Genomic DNA, 22,199 nt, shown 5'->3' with positions numbered 1-22,199 from the left:
CTACAGCCTGACAAATATGAGGTACGTCCTTGCGAATGCTCTAGAAAATTTCAAAATGAAAGTATGAGGTTTTACTAGGCCATCATATTGTTGCAGAGGTGCAGAAGAGTAGTGAACCGACATCCGGCGAAGCGGAAGGTACACTTTACTCACACTTCTAGTCATATACAGACCTACCGCCTTACTACCATGTACAAAAGGTTACTTGTGGTGATAATTGTACTTTACGTTGCCGGCAAAACGAATACAAATAATCATCTACCAACACGTCTTCTACATAAATACTCAATCAAGGACGTAAGTGATTATTTTTTTTCAGTTCATTTCAACGTCTCCTTTCTTACATGGCTCAAGAAGGCGCTTTCACGTGAATAAAAAACCAGTTACTTTTCAAAGAAGTTTGGCAGAATCAGTGTCCTAAAAATTGCATGTTATGGAATGTAGGCGCCAAATATTCACTTGTGCTGATTTTTATTTCGGCTCCCAATAGATCTAAATATTTCAACAAGTGTAGGCTGTGTATGCAAATTGTGCCGTAATTAGGGACGTCGAATCGACTAGCGTTCAAACAGTAACAAATAAAGGCCACAACGTGAGTAACCATTTTAGAGAAGATACATCAGTATAATCGAAACGAAGTGCATATCACAGGGTGATGGCCTAAATATTATATGTTGCTTTCGTTAGCATACTTTTCTGCATTTTAGCAACGCTTTTGTATAGCTTGTTGAATTGTACAAATGTAAATATTGATTTATAGATTTTTGTTAAAGCAGAGACAGCACTTTAATTACAATCGACGTTAATCCTTTAAAACGCCTGTCTCATAGAAGTAAATGTGTGATATTTTTGTGCATTGTAATAAAGTGGCATAGGTAATCATCAGTAACACGACAAAAGACGTTGAAGTAACTTTGACTCTTCTTACATTGTTCTAGAAGAAAATACCTCGCTAGAGAAAGTAAAATACTTGTTCCCTAGCAAGCCCCCTGTTCTAAGTAACTCTTACTTCGGCTGGCCGGAGTAATTACGTAGCGCATCCTGTGTCCGTTTCAGTGATATTTGACTCCAGTGGGCATATCATACGGGCTGGCTGGAGTGACCGCGTAACATCTCCAAAACGTTTTTTCGCTCCGGCTCAAGAAAGACCACTCCTCCAGGTTTCGCAGTGACTGCTGCGCGTTTTGCGCAGGCCTGGCGTTTCTTACGTTGTGCCGAAATATTCAAACACAAGCAGCTTGATCATCTTCGCCTAAAGCATAATATCACAGGACTTCGGAACTTTTCGGATCAGGAGTGATGGGCTTCCTTTGTTGGTGCGATGAAGATTTTGTGGATACATTTTTTAAGCATATAGGTCATTTTTGTGTGTGTTTGCAGACATTCTTCAAGTTGTTCTCACGAGTATCCTGAGTATAAAATATTGACACCAAGCTGAAAATTCGAGCTCTCTTTCAAAGGTTTTTGTTCAATAGACAGCAAAAGGGCCTTGCGAAATTGGGCGATCTCCTTTGTGCTTTCTTATGTTTAATTACATTAGGTGCTATGAGGCTTCTGAAGTAATAATTTCATAGCTTTAAATAATACCCAGTTACAGGAGCTACCAGCACGCCTGAATGCGGAAGAACCGAAAGCAGTTGAGCCTTCGCCTTAAAGTTGGAGTGGTAAATGCGATAGCAATAAACTGTAGTGGTATACTAAGAAACGCTCGCAGGCTCTGTGGATACGGTTTCGCGAAACCGAAACAAAGCTCTGAATGGGCACAATATTCTCACTTCAGTAACTGAAGCAGCTTTCGTAATGCCAATTTCTGAATGCTAAGGAAGTGTTAAGAGCAGAGAAAGCCTATACAAGCCATGTCCGGGTGCGCGTCGAGTTACGACATCTGGAGGCTAATAAGCCCTTCGAGCACGCAGTACCCCGCTCGCCTCCGGGCTACTGCGTCTCCACTTCCCCCTACGTCACCTGATGTTTCCGCACGCTTCACCTGAAACACGGGCGCACAGTTTGTTACCTTTGGTCTCTTTGAACAATTGCTGGCAGGCCTCGCGCGTGTGAGCATTTTAGAGAGTTATAGTTAAGGGTTAGCACGATAGCAGAGTTAAACAAATGGCGTTATACTGTGCCGCAAGAGTTCGTTGCAGACAGCGCGCTCTAGTTTCGCAGTATAGCATTTACGTGCTCAAGCTTGGTGCGGCCTAGCGGAAGCTCAGAGTATTTGAAAAAAGTAACAAAGCAAACTCAGAATTTCCGGCTGCATCGCCGTGCACAACAATATACCCGCACTGAACTACTTTTTTTAGTAGCAAGAAAAGTAAAAAGCATTGAACTACGATCCAAAAGCGCAAAACGGTATGTTAAAAATATGTTTACACCGATATTCTAGTTAGGTTTACGGATGTGCGGATGGGGAAACAGGTTCAGCAGCTATGCTAAGTTATCCGCAATAATCGGTCATCGAATCTACCTAAAGGTTGCAGTGAAACTATTTCGCGCAGTCATTTCCACAAAAGAAGTGAGTGGCCCCACCGCGGTGGTCTAGTGGCTAATGTACTCTGCTAATGTACTCGACCTGCTGAGCCGCAGGTCGCGGGATCTAATCTCGGCTGCGGGGGCTGCATTTCCGATGGAGGCGGAAGTGTTGTAGGTCCGTGTGCTCAGAATTGGGTGCACGTTAAAGAACCCCAGGTGGTCGGAATTTCCTGAGCCCTCCACTACGGCCTCTCTCATAATCATATGGTGGTTTCGGGGCGTTAAACCTCATATATCAATTGCAAGAAGTGAGTGCGTCAACACTAATGCTAAATTCAGATCGAAGTAGGCATGCGAAACCACGGCCACATTTTACGTACAGTACGTTCACCACGCAAACACTGTTAAGCTAAATCTGCAAAAAAGCGCACGCACGGTCCACACGCTAGTGGTTGTTTAGCGTACTGCGCATTTCGATCCCGCTACTTCGCTGACCCCACAAATCAATCACTGAATATTATCGCATGCGCCGTCAGTGCGACGGAGGTAGCTGGCCCGTTCTCTCCTCTAGCAGCGTTCATTACCAGCGCTTGTGAGCTTTCACTCATGTCGAGGAGATACGAGCCACGAGGTGAGGTTTGAAAGTTAGACTTCATGCTGCGAATGACAGCGACAGCAACGTCAGCGACTAAATGCGTCGTAACGTTTCTACATATACCTGCTATCGCAATTATAGCTTGATTTTTCAATTAGTTATTAGAATGAAGTGCTTATCCGTGCGTATAACATTCGATACAATCATGAAAAATTCAGCGGATCCTTCGTGCCTTAGAAATCCATGTTATGCGACGGATGCGGATTGAAGGTGAATGTGTATAATTTTTAAATTAGCCAGATGTTATGAAGTGGCGCTAAATATATGTGCGAATTTTGTACGCACAGACATATGTTGAAGAGTTGCACATGTTTACACAACCAGTTGTATGCACTTAGGCAACAATATCAACTAGAATATGCGTAGTAGCAACACTACACGCTGATATGAAGCACTGATGCTCGCGAGGATGCTGGCCCTGAGCACTGCCACATAACTCAGCTTCAGCGCATGGCAGCTAACCACGATTGATGTTAACCCGACGTGACGGCTGTATTAAAAAAGTGCATATTTATGTTTATAAAATGAATAGGCAGCCCGTTAACAGCCCCGTATGTTTTATAACAGCTGTTGCTTACAGTTGTGTAACAACGCCTAATGCGACCATAGATATTAGCAACATCACAAGTAGTAAGCTTATACGAAGCGCTAGCATTTGCGCTGGTGAGCGCAACAAGGGTAGCTCTCAACACTGCTAGACAAATCAACTTCAGCGGATGGCGCGTAACTGCAATTTACGTTAACTGAACATAACGGCTGTCATATGAGTACACATGCAGTGTTTATAAAAGTGCATAGCCCGCGCTGTAAACACAGTTGACATTACACGAATAGGGGGGTATATATGAAAACTTTGTCCGAGGCCTGGCACAGCTTTGTGGTAGAGTACACAGTTGACGCGCAGAAAGCTAGGGTTCGATTCCTCCTGGGACACTGACATTTATTGTTCGCATTTGTCCAGTCAACGCTGCCCGTGGCAGATTTTTCTTAACGCCCAAGCGTTGAAGTTGCCCATGTGTCTTCTTGCCGTTACTGCATAGATGTAAATTGTCTACACCTGTAGCGCATACCCTCTCCCGTAAAAGTGCCGCCGTTTTTTTTTGGAAAGTGTTTGATGACGTACGTGACAAAATTGTGACAATATTCATGTCGTGACCAGCGCGGCATACGAGCGAGCAACAAGCAACGGTAAAGAGTACACGCAAGAAGTGTGCGTATAAATCCTACGCAAGGTGCAGCTATTCGCGTCAAAGCTTTTCGAGTACATACTGCGGAAAGCTACGTTTATTTAACAAACAAAATAATAAACGGCCCTGGGTGACGCCTTCAAACACTGGGGAAAGCGTGATAAATTATATTACAAAACGATGCACCAGGATGTCTATCTAACAAAAACATGGACGTTTGAATGAAGAGTGTTTTCTCGAGGTTGTTTTCTCGCAATTGGTGGACCGTGTCACTTTTTTTCTGAAGACCACGAAATGTCTTCTAATCACAGGAAAGTGAAAGAAGTGTGTGCACAAAGAAATCAGAAAAAAAATTAGAGAAGCTCCAGAGCTGCCAGTTTTATTTGTCTATCTGATCTGTTATTGTTGCATATGCTAAGCGAAACTGCGAGTCAGCATGAATATTATATGCATTCACCTCAAGGGTTTTGCTCTGGAAACACAGGGAAAAAGACAAGCCACATATACACAAGTCGTAAATGCAGCAGCTCAGCTAACTTAAAATTGTTTCGTATTTTATCTTAATGACAGAGAGCTAAATACCCAAGAATATGAAAATCACCAGCCTATTTTCTCTGACTTCGGCGTTTTTCTTTAGTTTTTCAACAGCTCTGAATGCATATGGATGTGCAAGGCGTCAATGCGAATCGCCATCCGCTTCCAGTATGACCAAATGACCAAAATAGACTCTCGGTTCATTTTCTTCAAGAGAACTTTCTTGATCAGAGGACAAAGGTCTGTTTATTTTCTTTTTTATCTTCATTCACCACATTTTAATTGGCACTTGCTTTTTCAATCGACAGGCGTAGCATTGAGCTTCGAGGAGAACTCAACCCACGACACATGGACCGCATGGATGTCAGTTCCCGAGGTACAGAATGCATGCGTGATACACACTTACTATATTAATCGACAAACGCAAAGAATTTAGTGTCTAAGATACTCGGCTGCTGACCCGCAGGTCGCGGGATTGAATCCCGGTGGCGGCGGCGACTGCATTTCCGATGGAGGTGGAAATGCTGTAGACCCTTGTGCTAAGGTTTGGGTGTACGTAAAGAACACCAGGTGGTCGAAATTTCCTGAGCCCACCACTACGGCGTCTCGCATAATCTCATGGTGGTTTTGGGACGTTAATCCTTGCATATCAATCGAATGATCAAGACATACGCTAAGGAAATGCTGCCAACATGATGGTCACAGGTGGTAAATCTAGGTAAAAAACAGCGCTTCCTGAAGAGCTTGGGTACATGGTGTACCTGCACACAAAAACTTGAATGCGCTGCTTCGTACAGGCACAGAATTGATGGTACGCATGTGAGACTGGGGATAGCATATTGATAGTAGTGATGTCGCATGCATGGGCCACCCAAAATACATTCTATAAACAGGAAATCAAATGGCTCACGAATTACCTTTAACTTTCACTTTCGCTTTACACCCTCAAAGGCCCCATGTAGGGGTCATTACATAAGGAGTGGGAGTACAAGGCATGACAGTCGACCGTTATTGAGAAAAAATGAGCTCTTGCGGCTTCAATGAAAGCTTCTGGGTTGGTGATGGCAACGATGACGTAGAGAAGGCCGTTCCAATCTACAATGATGTGTGGGGAAAAAAGAAGACGAGATGGTGACAGTGCATGTTTGTGTGCAAGTTACACTTAAGGAATGGCTCGTACGAAGAAATACATGAGCTGGTGGTGAAAGGTAAGGAGTCTGATTGAGTGAGCTGTTGTACGTTTTGTGTAGTAGAGATAGGCTGGCAATGCGACGGCGATGGGAAAGATGGGGCAGGCCTAATTCTGCCTTTAACGAGGATACGCGTACGTTGTATGAATATGATGAATACCATCTCTAGTGCATGTGTGAGGTAACATTGATGAGGGTTCCGGATTGCGGAAGTGAATTGAAGTGTTGGAGGAATTAGTCTTTTAGGCAATAAGTTCAGAATGAGGAGGGGCGTTTGATAGATGACGCCTAAGAAAGCTTAAGGTTTCGTTAGAGGGAGAGATGAGGTTGGACACATGCAGAAACTAGTTAGGATTGTTGGAGATGGTGACACCGAAATATTTATAAGCACTAGCATGTTCAATCTGAGTGGTAGCTATTTTGCACGGATAGAGGTGAGGGCTACGGAAACGCGTGAAGGGCATTGCTTTACATTTACTGGGGTTAAGAACCATAAGCCAGTGACCACGCCAGTTTAGGATAGCAGATACACTACTCTGTAGCAGAGTCTCATCGGGGGTGTTAGCTACTGACTGGTAAATGACACAATCGTCTGCTAACTTGCGAATAGAGCAAAAAATAGCTAATGGCAGATCATTGCTGTATATGAGGAATAATAGGGGACTTATTACGGAGCCCAGGGGAACGCCGGAAGATACGGGAACAGGGCTAGAGGTCATGCTATTGATGTAGACGCCCACGCGTACCAGCTTGAAAGGTTAACTTTTTGCAGGGACATCGACGATAGGTTTTTGTGCTTCCTGCTTTTTCTGTCATTGTGCTCATCCTTTCTGCTTTTTCCGTCATTGTGCTCATCCTTACTTTTTAGTGAATGTTTCTGGTGTCTACACTGCTTATGTCCATCTTTCCACGACCCTTCATTTAGCGCAGCTAATTATTTTTTGAGGTGGTTTTGATATTTATATGCGTATTAGCTGGCCAACAAAAAAAGCGAAGGTTTGTATTTTCTGTGGCGTATTTTTAAGTTCTGCTGCGCCTATAGACATAGATTGTCTGGGTGTTCCCAGTTTACATTTCTGGGTTTTGCGTGCAAAAATCGTGATATAGTTTTGTGAGCCGCGACAGTGGAGAGTAACGGAAATTTCATACTATCGGCCTTTTTGTCCTGCACATAAATTCATCTACGTGTACTTGTATTACTTTCTTTCATCAATTAATTTTCCTAATATCACCTTATATTCGTATACCCATAAATATGTAATTGGCATATAAATCTATTTTGATAGCGTTCTCGAGCCGTTTGTCCCATTCTCAAGCATGCTGTATTGTTTACTCAATGAGCCGGCGAGTTTCATAAACGCCGAGCAGCCAAGCAGCCTTAAAACTACTGAGTGGAAAAAAATCGGCAGATCACAGGTACCTTGAGCAACAATGTCACCAAAACATGCGGAATAAAAATGACTTTGTAATTTGTTATTGACCAGGACGTTGCAAGATGAGCCCAAATATATGAACGCCTGTTTTACGCACATGCATACGTTGAAGAGACGCACATTCCTTGCCTAACCAGTTGTGTACAGCCACGTAACGATGCCAACAGCTACATATTTATTGATGGCCCTGGAAACTACTATATAAATCAACTTCGTTTGATGGCGCCTCATTGCAATGGACGTCAAATGGAGTGGTTGGCTCTGCCATAGGAGTAAATATATAGTATTCATCAGTTGGCTAACCATCACTGCAACCATATTTCACATCTCACGAGCAATTACAGTGTATAAGAGTGATTTGAAAAATTGTCATGGCTTTGTGGTAGAAGAATACTTGATTGCAACACAGAATTCAGGGGTTAAATTTATACTGGGACCCCGGCAGAGGCACTTTGCATTCACCAGGCCAGTGCTGCCGATGTCAGCTCTGTCTTAACGATCTCACGTTAAAGTTACCAGTGTCTGTTCAGGCCGTTCCTGGCTTAATATAAAGTGTCAAGTACCTGTGGCACATACTCACTGTGGGAATCGGGTGCCGCACGTGACAGCTGGAACGAGTTTGGTGACCCAAGTGAAAAGGTTTTAGCATTATTCTTCTTATGACCAGCGAATCATAGTCATCAGAGAATCTAGTCCTCCACACTAAGCATTGTTTACCGGAAGTTAAGGGGGTGATTACGAGAGCACTCAGACGTGGGAAAATGGATAGATAGATAGATAGATAGATAGATAGATAGATAGATAGATAGATAGATAGATAGATAGATAGATAGATAGATAGATAGATAGATAGATAGATAGATAGATAGATAGATAGATAGATAGATAGATAGATAGATAGATAGATAGATAGATAGATAGATAGATAGATAGATAGATAGATAGATAGATAGATAGATAGATAGATAGATAGATAGATAGATAGATAGATAGATAGATAGATAGATAGATAGATAGATAGATAGATAGATAGATAGATAGATAGATCACCAGGATCTGCTGTTCAAAAAAGAATGCTGCGCATTTAGTAGCCTTAAAGTCAAACAGCTATCATAACAGGGATTCATTCATGTCGAAAGAGATTGTACTTTTAACGCAGAATGAATCACTTCCGCCAATACTCGACAATAAATGGACACATAATGTTAAATGCTCCAAAAACAATAAGATAGAACTCATTTGGTGGATTTTGTGCAGAACGATTGCGTCACCCGCTATCTCCGGCGCCAGCGTAGGTCTCGCCGATCGGCCCAGCATCCACGAACTCTTAACGCCGCGTAGGTCTAGCCGATTGGTGTCCCGTCCTTGTACTCTTTGAATCGTGTTCAATGTTTTATTGCGATAGCAATTATAAGGAAACTCAGGGCTGGATTTTTTCGCCAGCGTCGGCGTCATGCACCGTGTATATATACGTATCTATATATCTATATATCTGCCCACGACAAGTTATCTTTTCACCCACTTTTGTTGCTTCACACTTACCTTACAATTCAGTCTAACAACATTTCTACAATTTTCTTGGCATTATTGTCCGTTAGAATTCATTTATGTTGTGTCAAAGCACGGAAAAACTAGCCCTTATGTATACACTTCTTTCCAATATTCATTAACAAGGGTCTCGTACTGGCAGACTTGGTGGTGCCATAGGTTGTATACGAATAACTATTGGTCAGCTGCCAGCTCGTAACAAGTGCATGTGCTACGTGATGCCCCACATGCTCATACAATAGTGTGCTCGTTCCCATGGGTGTACAGATTCCGCTGATTGACATTCTCACGCTGAAATTCACATAAATACCCAGTAATGTGGCTGGGAGGATAGTCGCTGTGGTAGCTCAGTAAAGAGCATCGAACGTGTTATTCCAGTATCGCAAGTTCGGTTCCTATTCACGGCAAGTTATCTTTTCACCCACTTTAATTGCTTCACATTTACCTTACGATTTGGTTAAATAACTTCCCCTATACTTTCCTTGGCATTATTGTCTGTTAGATTTTATTATATTGTGTCAAAACACAGAAAAGCAAGCCCTTGAATATACACTTCTTTCCCTTATTCATTAATGAGGGTCTCTTACTGGCAGACCTGGTGCCTTACCTTGTATACGAGATACTATTGGTTTTCTGCCAGCTCGTAATAAGTTAACGTGCTACGTGACGCCCCACAGGCTCATAAATTAGTGCGCCACACTCGCCGACATGGGTATACAGATGGCGCTGACCGACATTCTCACGTCTAAATTCACATATATACCAATAAAGTGGCTGGGAGAATAGACGCCATAGTAGCGGAGTGGTAGAGCATCGAACGTGTTATTCGAAGGTCGCAGATTCGGTTCCTGCCCTTGTGTCTCTTGTGTCTCTTGCGTAATTTTCTAGTCTCTTGTCTCTTGCATATTTGTCGCTCTTGACTTCTATTTATTTTAATTTCTCTTTCTTTCTTTTTATATTTTTACTTGCTTATTCTCAATTTTTACACGATTGTGTTCCCAAGGTTATCCAAAGTGCTAATTTCTGTACTTTATTTCATCGTGACGCTCCTTGAACAACAAGGCGAGCAAGTCTTTCCTTTATCATGGGCGATTGATCGGCTTTCTTCACTTGTCCTACATGTAGTTTTTCTTACGCTGATATCATAATCAATGTGCGCGAAGAACAAGAGAAAGAGAACGCCTTAAAAGTGTCGTAAAATCCGTTCTTAAGAACAAGCGAAATACGTTTTGTCTTTATCTCAATACGCAAGAGGGTGAATGAATACTATATATTTGTGTGTTTACCTGTGCTACGCCAAGAAAGGGCGAAAAGCTAAAGCGGCTCATATACTTCGGCGTCAGGTGCGCGCTTTCATGTGCGTCACGATGAGATCATGTTATCAAAGTAGAGCCCTCTATTATCCCGTGGCTGCATGCTCACCGCACACGCTGACAGCGCAGAAGGCCCTTAACGCACTCGGCCGTCGCTCGGCTCCGTTCTGAATTTCACGCTGAGCGCACCGGACTCATCCGCGCCGATTGCCCACTCTTCCAACCGACTGCGACTCGGCCATAACAATCTGCCCTGTGCTCATTATTGCGCACGCGTTGGTAAGGCTGTAACCTTTACGTCGAGTCTTGTAGCGTCGGAAATTCGACTCGCTACCCGCGTGGCATCACCGTGACGAAACGAATGCCGGCACGCGCGCGTACCGTGAACGTCGGAGTACAATAAAACATTAATGCATCCCACACAGCTAAAATTCAACGCACTTCAAAAGTCAGTGTTTGAGTCAATATCAGTGTTTGCATTTCAAACAAACTAATAAAACTATGGAGACAAACCACGCAACTGCCAGCAAAATGCGCAGCTGTGATAGGAATAAGAAACCATGGCATTTGTCATGTAATCAAGGAATTGTCTACCAGCTTCCCCTGTCGTTGGGAAATAACTACGTGAAGAATACGGGGTGGTGCCTGAACAATAGGCTTAGTCAACACGTCTGCGGAAAGAAGTGTGGTGAAGGTCTGTTATTCATGCATAGCCGCACGTATGACACTTAGGCTTTTATTTATTAGTGCCTTATTGTGCGCTTGGACTAGAATAGAGCCACGTGGCTCTTTGTTAATTCTGTAACCACACACTGGCTAGACCAAGGTTCTGTTATCGCAGTGTCATTGTCAGTATTCATAAAAGAATTCTGGTTCATTATTGCATCCACATCTGCAAAGCCTTGAATATTACGTTTATATTTTCGGATTCAGTGTCTCACAAACCACTTTCGAAATTTATTTCTTGGAGTATGTTACTCCGATGGCCGTGCTCTCAGCACCACTCGTAACGCTATCATATAAACAGTATATTGCAGGCGGAATAGGTGGCCGAGCTGGTCCAAGAGAGGTTTGTTCGAAGATGGCTGGAAAAAGCCTTTTGCTTTCATGCATCCACACCTGCAAAGCCTTGAGTATTATGTTTATATTTTCGGATTCAGTGTCTCACAAACCACTTTCGATATTTATTGCTTAGAGGCGTTACTCCGATGGCCGTACCCTCAGCACCACGCGCAACGCTATCATTTACCCAGTATATTGCAGGCCGAATAGGTGGCCGAGCTGGTCCAAGAGAGGTTTGTTTGAAGATGGCTGGAAAGAGCTTTTCACCTTCACTGTAAAGAGCCAGAATATTATATTTGAGGCCTCTGAAATATTGAGCCAGTGCTTTAGTCGATGTGTTTGTGCATTACAGGGTTACCAGCTGTTCTTCGGGAAACTTTGGTTTATGAGGCTCGAAATTCTTCATGTGCCGTTGTGAAGATCCGGCCAAATATACAAGGTATGCGATGACCTATTTTTTTTTCTTGTACAGCATGCATTATGAGCATCACCATTCCCGTCCGACATCAGTGTCATTTCGACTTACAGCACTGTACCTTTGCTTCTGTTCGTGGTGCGCGGCTATAGATACAACTTAGTAAGACGGAGGATCCGGCTAGTTCGTGTTCCTATCAGAAACGTAATAGCGCGGAAGCACAATGGACAAGAAAAACGACGGAAATAAGCACTCATCATAAAACAAATAAATATAACTAAAAGCGTGTATTAAATAGGATGACATACAGAAACATCAGGTATATATCCTTATAAATATAGCAACGCGCTACGAAACGACTTGAAGATGAAAAACATAAAATAAAATGCGAGTCTTTTCGGGGTTACTATTTGGCATATAGTTTGAAAGACATCGCAGCAATCCTGCCCGTTGACTTAGTGGCTGCGGCAGCGCTATTATGACACATATATCCACTGGAGGGCATTCGCGGCATTTTTCTCGTTGTCTGGGTTTTGCCAACACTGCGCACCATATTTGACATTTTCAAACTGCGCTGCGGCGGTATTTTTTAGCAATACGGCTGAAAGTTAAGAAGTAAACATGAACTTTCACTTTATAGTTAGGGAATAATTTTCCGATGTATTGCAAATTGAGTGCGTATACGCAGATGTAAATTGGGTGAATATGCATGCAAATGAAATAGTTACTCATTGTTTGCGGCGTTATAAGTGATAACTTATGCTAGATTCCCCACTTGCAGCGGCCGGTCTGTAATTTTGTAGCATAAATCTACAGCGGCCCAAGCTGAGCAGTCAGTCTCGTGTGGCTTATCGAAATCCGAACTGCACATGCCTGAGGAGCACTGACGTCATACGAGGTATAGCTGGAAGATGACAAGAACAACAAGACAGAAGGCACAGAGGTTAACCAGGCACATGCCCGGTTTGCTACACTACGCTGGGGGAACGAGAAGAGTTGGTATAAAGATGAGAGAGACAGGGGGGGAGGGAAGAGAAGAGAAAGATACAAAAAAAGGATTGTCAGTTAATGGGCTGACGTGTATGCAGTGGTGGCACTACATAAAAGTTAAAAGCGTTTACATAGGCCTGTAGTCAACAAAAACCAAAAGATGGCTTTGACTGCCTTTTGAGCCGACGAAACATGAAAAAGGTGCTCCAGTAGCATCAGCATAAAGAATGGCCGATCGTCCAATTGTCGCAATGCGTCAGAAAGCTTCTGTCTTTCAGACGTAAATAGAGGGCAACGGTGTAGCAGATGGTCAATGTATGTCTTCTTCGGACCCACAGACGTCGCATTCTGCACTGTCGGTCAACTCAATCAGGGCTGTATGTGCTTTGTGAAGGCACCCCCCAAAAAAAGGTGAGAAAGAAGCGAAGCTCCACGTTGAGAAAGTCTGGATGGAGGTGGAAGTTTCAGTCGAGGATTTATTTGGTATAGTCTCGTATGTTTTATTGGTGTGCCTGAGAAGAACCCGAAGCTGCTGCAGTGACGTGTCACTAGGCCTGGCTTCTGACTCACGCGAGTTCGCTCACTAGTCTTTTCATACCTCCGTTTGTCCGTCTGTGCGGCCGTGAATCTCTTTGTACACTCGTCATTGCTCAAGGTACGTATATTTTGGCATAGCCGAGCTGAGTCACTTCTAAATGTTCGCTAGTGTGCACTGCTTAGGAAAAACAATACTGGCACTAAAATAAGGAAAGCGATAGCTCAGTGCATCTCCATACAAGTGAAGAAATGTTTCGTTTCTCGAATCTCAACTTGTAACTTCTTCAGGTTAAGTGACGCGGAAGTACCTTGAGCGAAAGCCTTGCGCCGCACGTTTTCAGAAAATAAGAGCTTGTCAACGTGCACTTGTGTTGTGGCTCCTGAACCTCTCCATATGCTTGCCTAATCCTTAACAAGCAATAAAGCGAAAACACAGAATAACGCTTTATTTTCGGAATCAATCGTTATCGTTTTCCTCAAAGCAAGCTAAAAAACCAATCGCGGCAAAATTGATATAATCGCGTTCCTTAAAGGTTAATTTTCAATTTGCAACTGCAACCTTAGTTTGGATGCCAGTTTGATTGTGGAGATGCGTCAGTACATGAGAAATAACAAATTTGTGAATTTATTAAATTTGCCGTCTTGTTTTTATTGCTCATTGCAGGTGCAGCGTCTTATTACGAGCTTCGAGTGAAAAACACTTGTAATCGAGCTTTGATTCACAGGCAGTGTTTGAGACACTATCGTAACCTCACTGATCAAGAAAAACAAGTTCACGAGCCAGAGAGACAACATCTTGTTGACTCACGTGAGTGAACGTAGGATGCACTCGGATGAAGTATCTATTTCTAGCAACCTGAAAACGTTTAGCCCTTTTAATGGTGTTGAGCATTGCTGATATTACACAAGATTAACGTTCTCTGCCAGTAAATAAAAGAAGCTGAAGTTATGCTCTTCATTTCGGCAAGTTGTGTTCAAAGCATTCAATTGTAATAAACACGGTCATGCACAATAATATTGTAATAATTTTTTTCACAACTTTTTGCTAAATGGTCGAGACGGGTGCTAGAAAATTTAGAAAAAAACCTGGGAAGCGATCATTTGACTCTAAGCTTCTCCACAACTACTCCCAAACTGAAACGCGGACATTGTTCTGCAGCTGTAACAGATTGGTCATTATATCACAAGTACTAATTCTCGTTAACCCTATCAGAAAGCATGCAAGAATGGACATTGGGCTTTAAAGAGGCTTATAGAGCCTCTACCAGTAAAATACACTAACCACGAATAACCTAATAGTCGACTCACACCTTCTACATTTCCTGTACTGTACACGGGGACTCACCGGAAAAGGGAAGCAGCAAAAGCTCAACTAGGATATGAGAATAAGGGATGCTGAACTTGAGAACCAGGCGAATGCATGCGTGCCTAAACTACAAGCGGAAAAGTGGGCACAGTTGACTGTTTCCTTAAGATGAACTTTATCGAGATTGACAACCAGGCCCATGCTGAGAAGTGTGCTTGATTTCAAAAATACAACGACTACTAACACGTGAGCCCTCAGAACACTGACAAACACGTATTAAGGCAACTACACGAAATTGCTGCAGGATTTTCTGGACTGGCACATCAGAACATAATATTTGTAGTATCCTCAGTGAGCTTACGCAGGCATAGAAGATAACACGCTAGACGTTCCTCTAATTAACAGACACATTTTTGCTGCCACACAAGCATTTAAGAAAAAAACTCAGCATTTGGAGGAGATGATAAAAGGAATCCTATGATGCACAATTTAAGCGACGAGCACCTAAAGCACTAAATTAAGCACTTCAATCACCACATCTGGGAAGAGAAACTGGGTGCCTTCCACAACACTGAAATAAATGCCAACATCCTACTTCATGCAAACGCTGGCCAAACTCACAGTCTGCAGAACCTACGTCCCATTAGCCTCGCATCTTGTCCAGAGAAAATCTCTCCAAAAGTCATTCACAAGACGCTTACGAATTACATATAAGGTTGCAGTATCCTATCAGAATACATATACGGGTTTAACAGCCACGTAACTACAGAGAACATGTCTTTCAGACCTAAGAAAAAAAGTCTTGAGCAATATTCTCACGGCAGAGAGTACATAGTTGCAGTGTTAGACCTTAGAAGTGCTTTCGACACTAAGTCGCACACAATCATACACGAAGAACTGGAAAATGAAGAAGGTGGAAAAATTCTCGATAGTCTACAGTTACATACATACCTTTCTCGGGGATAGGAGAGTCGGCATGGGAATAGAGGGCATCCGGTCAGAAATATTTGACATGCCAGGCAAGGGTATACACCACGACTGGGCTATCCCACCTCCTCATTTACTTATTTAAGGCCAGAACAAGCTAGTCGAAAGATTAGAGCAATTTCCAGGCATCATGTTCTTCATATATGTCCACGACATCACCCACTAGGTGACAACTGGCCCTCGAGGGTACAAAGAATAAGTTTTACTTGTAACAAGAGAAGAAATTTATGTGTGTTCAGAACAAGGTGGAATGGCTTGCTTTCGAAACAAATCTGAATTGATGAGCGCACACGGCCTTAATTACAGAAAATTCTGAAGCGTTAGTCTATGGCCAAGCAAAGTGGAAATCAAGAAAAAACGAAAAGAGTCTTAAGTTTAGGGCTACAATATAATCGCAAGACCGATTTGACTACCATAACACTGAAGGCGGCCACCAAGCAAATCCACCAAGCGTGCATGATAAACAGAGTGGCGAGAAACAGCAGCGGTGTGATTGAGACGAAGACCATTCGACTGTTACAAACGTTTTTTTTTTCTAAGGGGGTCAAGTATAGCTTGCCGTATCGAAACTTCAGTCCTAACGAATCCAAAGAAGTAGACGTGATCATACAAATGACGTCTACAGCGGCCATGCAACTGCCACTTAAAACATTGACAAAGAGTCTTCGAGCGCTCGGACTTCATAACACCTTCGAGGAGCTGAGGACACAGGGAGCACATCGACCGCTCAAAGGAAGAGAGGAAGGTCCTTGAGAAATAAAGTTTCCCATCTGATCGCATTACTGCAAAGAGGAACTCGTTTTTGAATCCGAGACTTGACGGCAACAAGTGATAGCTTATCCCACTTCGAAGAGCAGAAGTCTACTCTACCATTGCGCAAGCGCACGACTAGAATAAGATAACTCAATAAACATTTGGGTGGGCACAGTGACGTAATTTACGCACACTTTGTGAAGTCTGACCGTGGTCACGTTCTAAAGGTAGGAAACTACTCCGAGCATTCAAATATAGTCACCTTGGCCTCAGTGCGAATCCCTTGTAGGAGCACAGCACAAGCAACTCTCAGAGCATTAGCAAATAAACAAGCAGGCGCAAACAGGCCCTCAGTGGCAGTCATGGCCCAGCGCATTGCCGAATGTTCGTAAACGAATGTCTGCCACGCCTAACTCTTATGCTACTAGAAGTACTCCGTGAATCCCACGGCATCACATGGTTTCGGGACACTCAGGGGTCCCAGAAAGTGAACGGGCGAACTCGCTCGCGAACTAGCGATTCGAGCTGACGATGCCCCGACTAAAATACCAAAAGACAACAGCCCACACATGCCAAACAACTAGAATCAATAACTTCCACATAAGCGTTTCCGCACCCTCGTCTTGGAGTTAGAGATGCTCGAAAATGCTGAGTAATACACATAAACACCGATCCACACTTGGGACTTTGGCACGCAGTGTGGCCAATGGTGTACGCCAGTTAATGCGCTTGGTGTGGGGAGGGGCCGTCTTTTTCCAACATTTCGTGATTGATTGATTGATATGTGGGTTCAACGTCCCAAAACCACTATATGATTATGAGAGACGCCGTAGTGAAGGGCTCCGGAAATTTCGATCACCTGGGGTTCTTTAACGTGCACCCAAATATGAGCACTCGGGCCTACAACATTTCCGCCTCCATCGGAAATGCAGCCGCCGCAGCCGGGATTTGAACCCGCGACCTGCGGCTCAGCAGCCGAGTACTTTGGCCACTATACCACCACGGCGGGGCCCAACATTTCGTGAGAATGCATATCCAGGCCCCCCAAAATAAACTGTTTGCTGCTGTATATTTTGCTATGACAGGCTTGAGAGGCCGTTCTCACTCGAGCTGACTTGGAGACCCAGAATGGTCTTTTGTATCCGGCTGAGCGTACAGCAACGCCCACTGGAGTCCGGACCTAGGAATCAACCCTTGCTGCACCCTTGTTTTATGCGTTTCAATAAAGCTTTTAAATAGATGAATGAATGAATCAATCAATCCACGAAGTGACATCATTACAGCGACACTTTTTAATGCAGCTCGATAAAGCTCGGTGCACATGACATTGGACTGGGACAAAAAGGCACAAATACAAGCTCCCGCAGGAAATACGACCAAGTTTAGCGTGTTTGTAGTTCTACTATGGTAGCATACTGAGGCATGCGAAGGTAAGCTCACGAACTAAAGAATAAAGCTGACGTTGCTCCGACTAAAATATCAAACGACCGCTTCCCATTCAATATCCTGGAGCACCAGCGTCCTGAACGAGCATGCACCGGCATTACGCAATGAGGCCAATTAGGTGCCACGTAATGTACACCCCTAATGAATCGCCCAGTCAACATCAATTTGGCGCATTGCAGAAGACTGTTCTAAAAGCGCTCCAGCAATGCATGCATGGATGCCACTGCTGCATAGTGCTGTGATGGGAGAAAAACAAAAATACCCTTACCAGTGAGCCCTTTGAGATTGTAGAGAAGTCTGTTTTGGTGTACGTCTATTAGAACAGCCGTAATAAAAATTTAAGTCCTAATAGGAACTCATAAAACTATATAACTAAACCTTATTACTCATAATAAGAAGCGCTACGTATTCTGCAACCAAAAAAAACTGTAATAGACAGAAAACCACAACTGTGTGCCATATGTATAGACCGTGAGTTTAGTAACTTCTTTTTTTTAAGTGAGACCGAAGCTTGTACGTATTTGCTCAGCACGTAGCAAAATTTTTCCAGAACATTTTTTGTGATATGAATAATGCACATCCTCTCAGTTTAGTTTGAGCAGCACAAAACTCTGCACAAGTATTTTGGAAAGATACAAGAAATGGTTTCTGTTTCGTCCACATTGGAGTTAAAAAGGTAAATCTTCTGACAAGCAAAAACAGAATCATTCTGACGCTCCTTTGTATACCCTTCGAACAAGAAGGTAATAAAGGCATTGGAAACATTGTAGCTATACAATTCACCCATTTGGTAGTGACAGGGATGACGTGAGTGTGCCCTTTAAACAGTGTGATGAAGATTGCCAAAGAAAAGTTTTTCTACCACGGCAAATGCGTCATCTTGACCCGTGGCGGACATTCGTTGTAAATTTATTGCCGCTACCATGTGGCCGTTGGTAGATGTTCTTTTTTTAGTCCTTTTTCTGCTACACATATTTCACCGCAATAAACGGGCGCTTGTCTTTCGTCAGCGCGTGTGTTGTGAGTTGCCTGTATTTGGTACTTTGTGTGTTATATTTATTCTCTTATTATTTGGCATAGAGCTTTTTAATCTAAACTGGTAATATCAACAGACTGCCCAGGTGGGGAACGCTATACATTTCTTCATTTTCGCTTGCTCGTCTAGCAGCGGCGTCTCTCAAGGAATACACAAAAAAGACCGTTCTTGCAAGTTTTCCGAAACTTCCCTGTGATCTGCATTAAATGTCAAAAAATACCTGCAATGAACACTGTGGGGATTATTTGTCGCTACCATTCCCGAATGAAACTCCAAGCTTAATGGGTTAAATTATGAAAAAAATATTAACACTCCAGCAGTGTTGTATTTGAAGAATGTTTGTTATAGCGTTCTTGTATATATGTGACATACACAGCGGCGTCATTATTAACGAACATACCGAGCAGCTATCAAAGTTACGTAACAGCATGAAATAGTTGCACAAGTGGTGCTTTCAAGCAATAGTTTTGCGCAAGGCATAATGTGGCAGTTGTTTAAACGTATCTATCTATCTATCTATCTATCTATCTATCTATTCATCTTTTTAATGACACGTGCATAAGACATGTCCGTGATGTATATGAAGAAACTTTTTCACAAAGTAACTTTCGACGCATATCTGTAACCGTTGCTATGCGCCAAACTTAATTTACAGCCTATAGTACCACATGACAGCGAATATAAAAAGTATAAACTTTTAAAGCACTTAACGATCCTTGCAAATAAGTAGACACAGTTTCCATTGTGCTTCACAATTTGAACGCTACAATTAAACTCTTATATATCGAAGGAAGGAAGGAACGAAGGAAGGAAGGAAGGAAGAAAGGAAGGAAGGAAGGAAGGAAGGAAGGAAGGAAGGAAGGAAGGAAGGAAGGAAGGAAGGAAGGAAGGAAGGAAGGAAGGAAGGAAGGAAGGAACAAAAGGGGGGAGGCAGGGAAGTTAACCAGAAAGACAATCGATTGGCTTCCCTACAATGGGGGGTTAGGGAAGGGAAAAGAAACGTGAAAAAGAAGGAAGAGAAGGGAAATAAAAAAGGAGAGACTGACAGTAATTTCACTGCAGCCTGTAGACCTCCACCACATGTCAGAAGCATCCACACAAGCCCGCCTTTGTCAGGAAACACAGCAGGGCTTTGAGACTGACTTCTCGGCTGTGGGAGGGATGTCCACGTTGCTGCAATAGCACCTGCACAGAAAGAGGCCGATCATTCAGTCAGCGTGTTGCGTCAGCAAGCACTTGTGTCTGGGGAAAATTGGAGACAGTGGCAAAGCAGGTGTTCGACATTTTACTCGGTGCCGCAAACATCGCATGCCGCATTGTCAGTAATTCTGATTAACGTGGTACAAGCTTTCGTGAATGCTACTCCCATCCAAATGCGATAGAGAAGTGAAGCTTCACGTCGATGTCGGCCGGGTGGAGGCCGAAGTTGTAGTGAAGGGTCAAGCTCGTGCAGTCTTGTATGTCGTATGCTTGGTGTGTTCCACTCATTCCGTGTGAGACTGTGGGCCAGTTTACGAATCTGCCTCGCTGCGGCCACTCCTGAAAGCGGAATTGGAACGCTGTTTGCTTCTTCATGTGACCTACGAGCAGCATAATCTCCACAATTATTTTCGCTTAAACCACAATGCACAGGTAACCATTGTAGGACGATGTCGTGGCCTTTTTGTATGAAGAGGTGGTGAAGTTTCACGGGTCGGTAGGTCAACTGGTCGTGGCATTTGCGTGGGAAAACTGACCACAGGCACTGTAACGCTGATTTTGAGTCAGAAAACACGGTCCCTTTACTTGGTAATTCTCCAGAATTGTTGAGTTCCAGTGCACTACGCAGAGCCTCGAGTTTTTCCGTCGTGGACGTTGTCGCATGTGAAGTCTTAAAACGCCGAGTTACCCCTTGTGGTGGTATGACCACTGCTCCACCTGAACTAGATGGCGTAGTCGACCCATCCGCGTAAATGTGCACGTGGTTACTGTATTTTTGTTCCAGTAGAAATAGACTGGGTTGTTTCAGGGCATGTGTTGATAACTTCCATTTTCTCCGCATTCCTAGAATCATTAGGTAAACTCGCATCCGTCTCAGGCTTCATAGAGGAAGCAGTGGTTTTGATGCTGGTGCGTACGCCTCAGTAAACGATGAACCATGCTTACAGATAGTACCACCGTGTGTCGTGTGGGGCCTTTCAACATTGAGGCTCACCAGGTGGTGGGAAGGGGTCCTGGAATAATGCCTGAGGTGCATGCGCATTGTCTCGGTAATATTATGCGCCTTTATTGATTGATCTTGAGCGTTGGCATTGGTTTCAGCCGACGAACCACTGCGGGGTAATCCAAGGCGTATCTTAAGTGCTTGGGCTTGAATGCTCTGAATTGCGCGCAGGTTGGTCTTGCTGGTAATAGATATTGCAGGTAAGCTGTACCGTAAAAATCTGATAAACATCACTCTGTAGAGTAGTAGCATGGATGATATGGACACTCTCCAATTCTTTCCTGCAAGAAATTTGAACATGGGACATATTGGGATCAGCCGCTTCACATATTTCACCTGGGGAGTCCACGACGGGTTTGTGTCTATTAAAACTCCCAAGAACCTGTGGCTTCTGCTGAACGATAAGTGTTCCTTATTAATCAATATGCTGTAAGCAGACATTGGTTTCCGCGTGAACGCTACCACTGCACATTTTCCGCAGGACACCTCGAGACATTTTTTACGAAGGTAGCATGACGTTGTTGTAGCAGCCTTTTGAAAGCGGGTGCGAAGCTGAGACCTTGTCTCACCTGATGTCCAAATACAGACGTCATCAACGTAGACAGAAAGTTCTACAGTGCTAAGTAGCTGCTCGACTACTCCAATGAGAGTTAGATTGAAAAGTGTAGGGCTTAGCCTATTGAGATTACAACTGAAGCATAGTACAGCGTAAATAGTTCTCAAAGGCAAGCGCCAACGAATGCTTACTCGATTTATTAATACAAAGTGCGCGTTGTTACTGTAAAATGGGTCGGCGTAGTATGAGGCATAGATCCATTTTTAAAAGACCCCTAAAACGAGACTGATGCTGAAAAGCAAGACAGTAGTTTCCTTACTGTATTTATTATCTTTTCTACAAGAGATATTTCTTTTTAGCCACTTATTTCTGCATACAACACGTGGATCGTCAATGTGGTGTCGTGGCGCCGCCTGTGAGTGCGGCCGAGTGGGTACTCTGTCAACAGATGTCTGTAACGGCACACACGTGATTGCATGCCGCCAATCACGTGTGTCCGCGTGTCCATTGTGTGTCGTTCAATTAACGGCAACTGGGCGGCTCAGTCTTCGTTGGGCTTCCGTGGGCTCCGGTCAA

General features: G+C 43.5%; 1 protein-coding gene across 2 annotated transcripts; it reads left to right on the top strand.

Moving 5' to 3' along the window:
* The first annotated feature begins 5 nt into the window (after nucleotides 1–5).
* Nucleotides 6–14,351, top strand: LOC119165558 (uncharacterized). 2 transcript variants are annotated; one of them, XM_075874051.1, is made up of 5 exons: nucleotides 6–138; nucleotides 4,952–5,088; nucleotides 5,157–5,224; nucleotides 11,747–11,833; nucleotides 14,001–14,351. In XM_075874051.1, exons 2-5 carry the CDS (start codon nucleotides 4,979–4,981, stop codon nucleotides 14,150–14,152), a joined length of 417 nt encoding a protein of 138 aa, XP_075730166.1. In that variant the 5' UTR covers nucleotides 6–138; nucleotides 4,952–4,978; the 3' UTR covers nucleotides 14,153–14,351. The 2 variants fall into 2 exon arrangements, with proteins under 2 accessions (XP_075730166.1, XP_037273596.2); XM_037417699.2 differs by having other exon boundaries at nucleotides 85–297.
* The last annotated feature ends 7,848 nt before the right edge of the window (nucleotides 14,352–22,199 follow it).

This window comes from Rhipicephalus microplus, chromosome 9, assembly GCF_043290135.1.
Source record: "Rhipicephalus microplus isolate Deutch F79 chromosome 9, USDA_Rmic, whole genome shotgun sequence".
NCBI classification, from domain to species: Eukaryota; Metazoa; Arthropoda; class Arachnida; order Ixodida; family Ixodidae; genus Rhipicephalus; species Rhipicephalus microplus.
Note: the sequence above shows the minus strand (reverse complement) of the source record. Positions and strands in the feature narration are given on the sequence as shown.

What these genes read in the sequence shown, in the direction of transcription:
- LOC119165558 (XM_037417699.2), top strand. Translation starts at nt 190, where the DNA reads ATGTACAAAAGGTTACTTGTGGTGATAATTGTACTTTACGTTGCCGGC. An exon ending in CATGGATGTCAGTTCCCGAG is followed by an intron (nt 5,225 to 11,746) that starts GTACAGAATGCA and finishes TGTGCATTACAG; the next exon opens with GGTTACCAGCTGTTCTTCGG. An exon ending in GATCCGGCCAAATATACAAG is followed by an intron (nt 11,834 to 14,000) that starts GTATGCGATGAC and finishes TGCTCATTGCAG; the next exon opens with GTGCAGCGTCTTATTACGAG.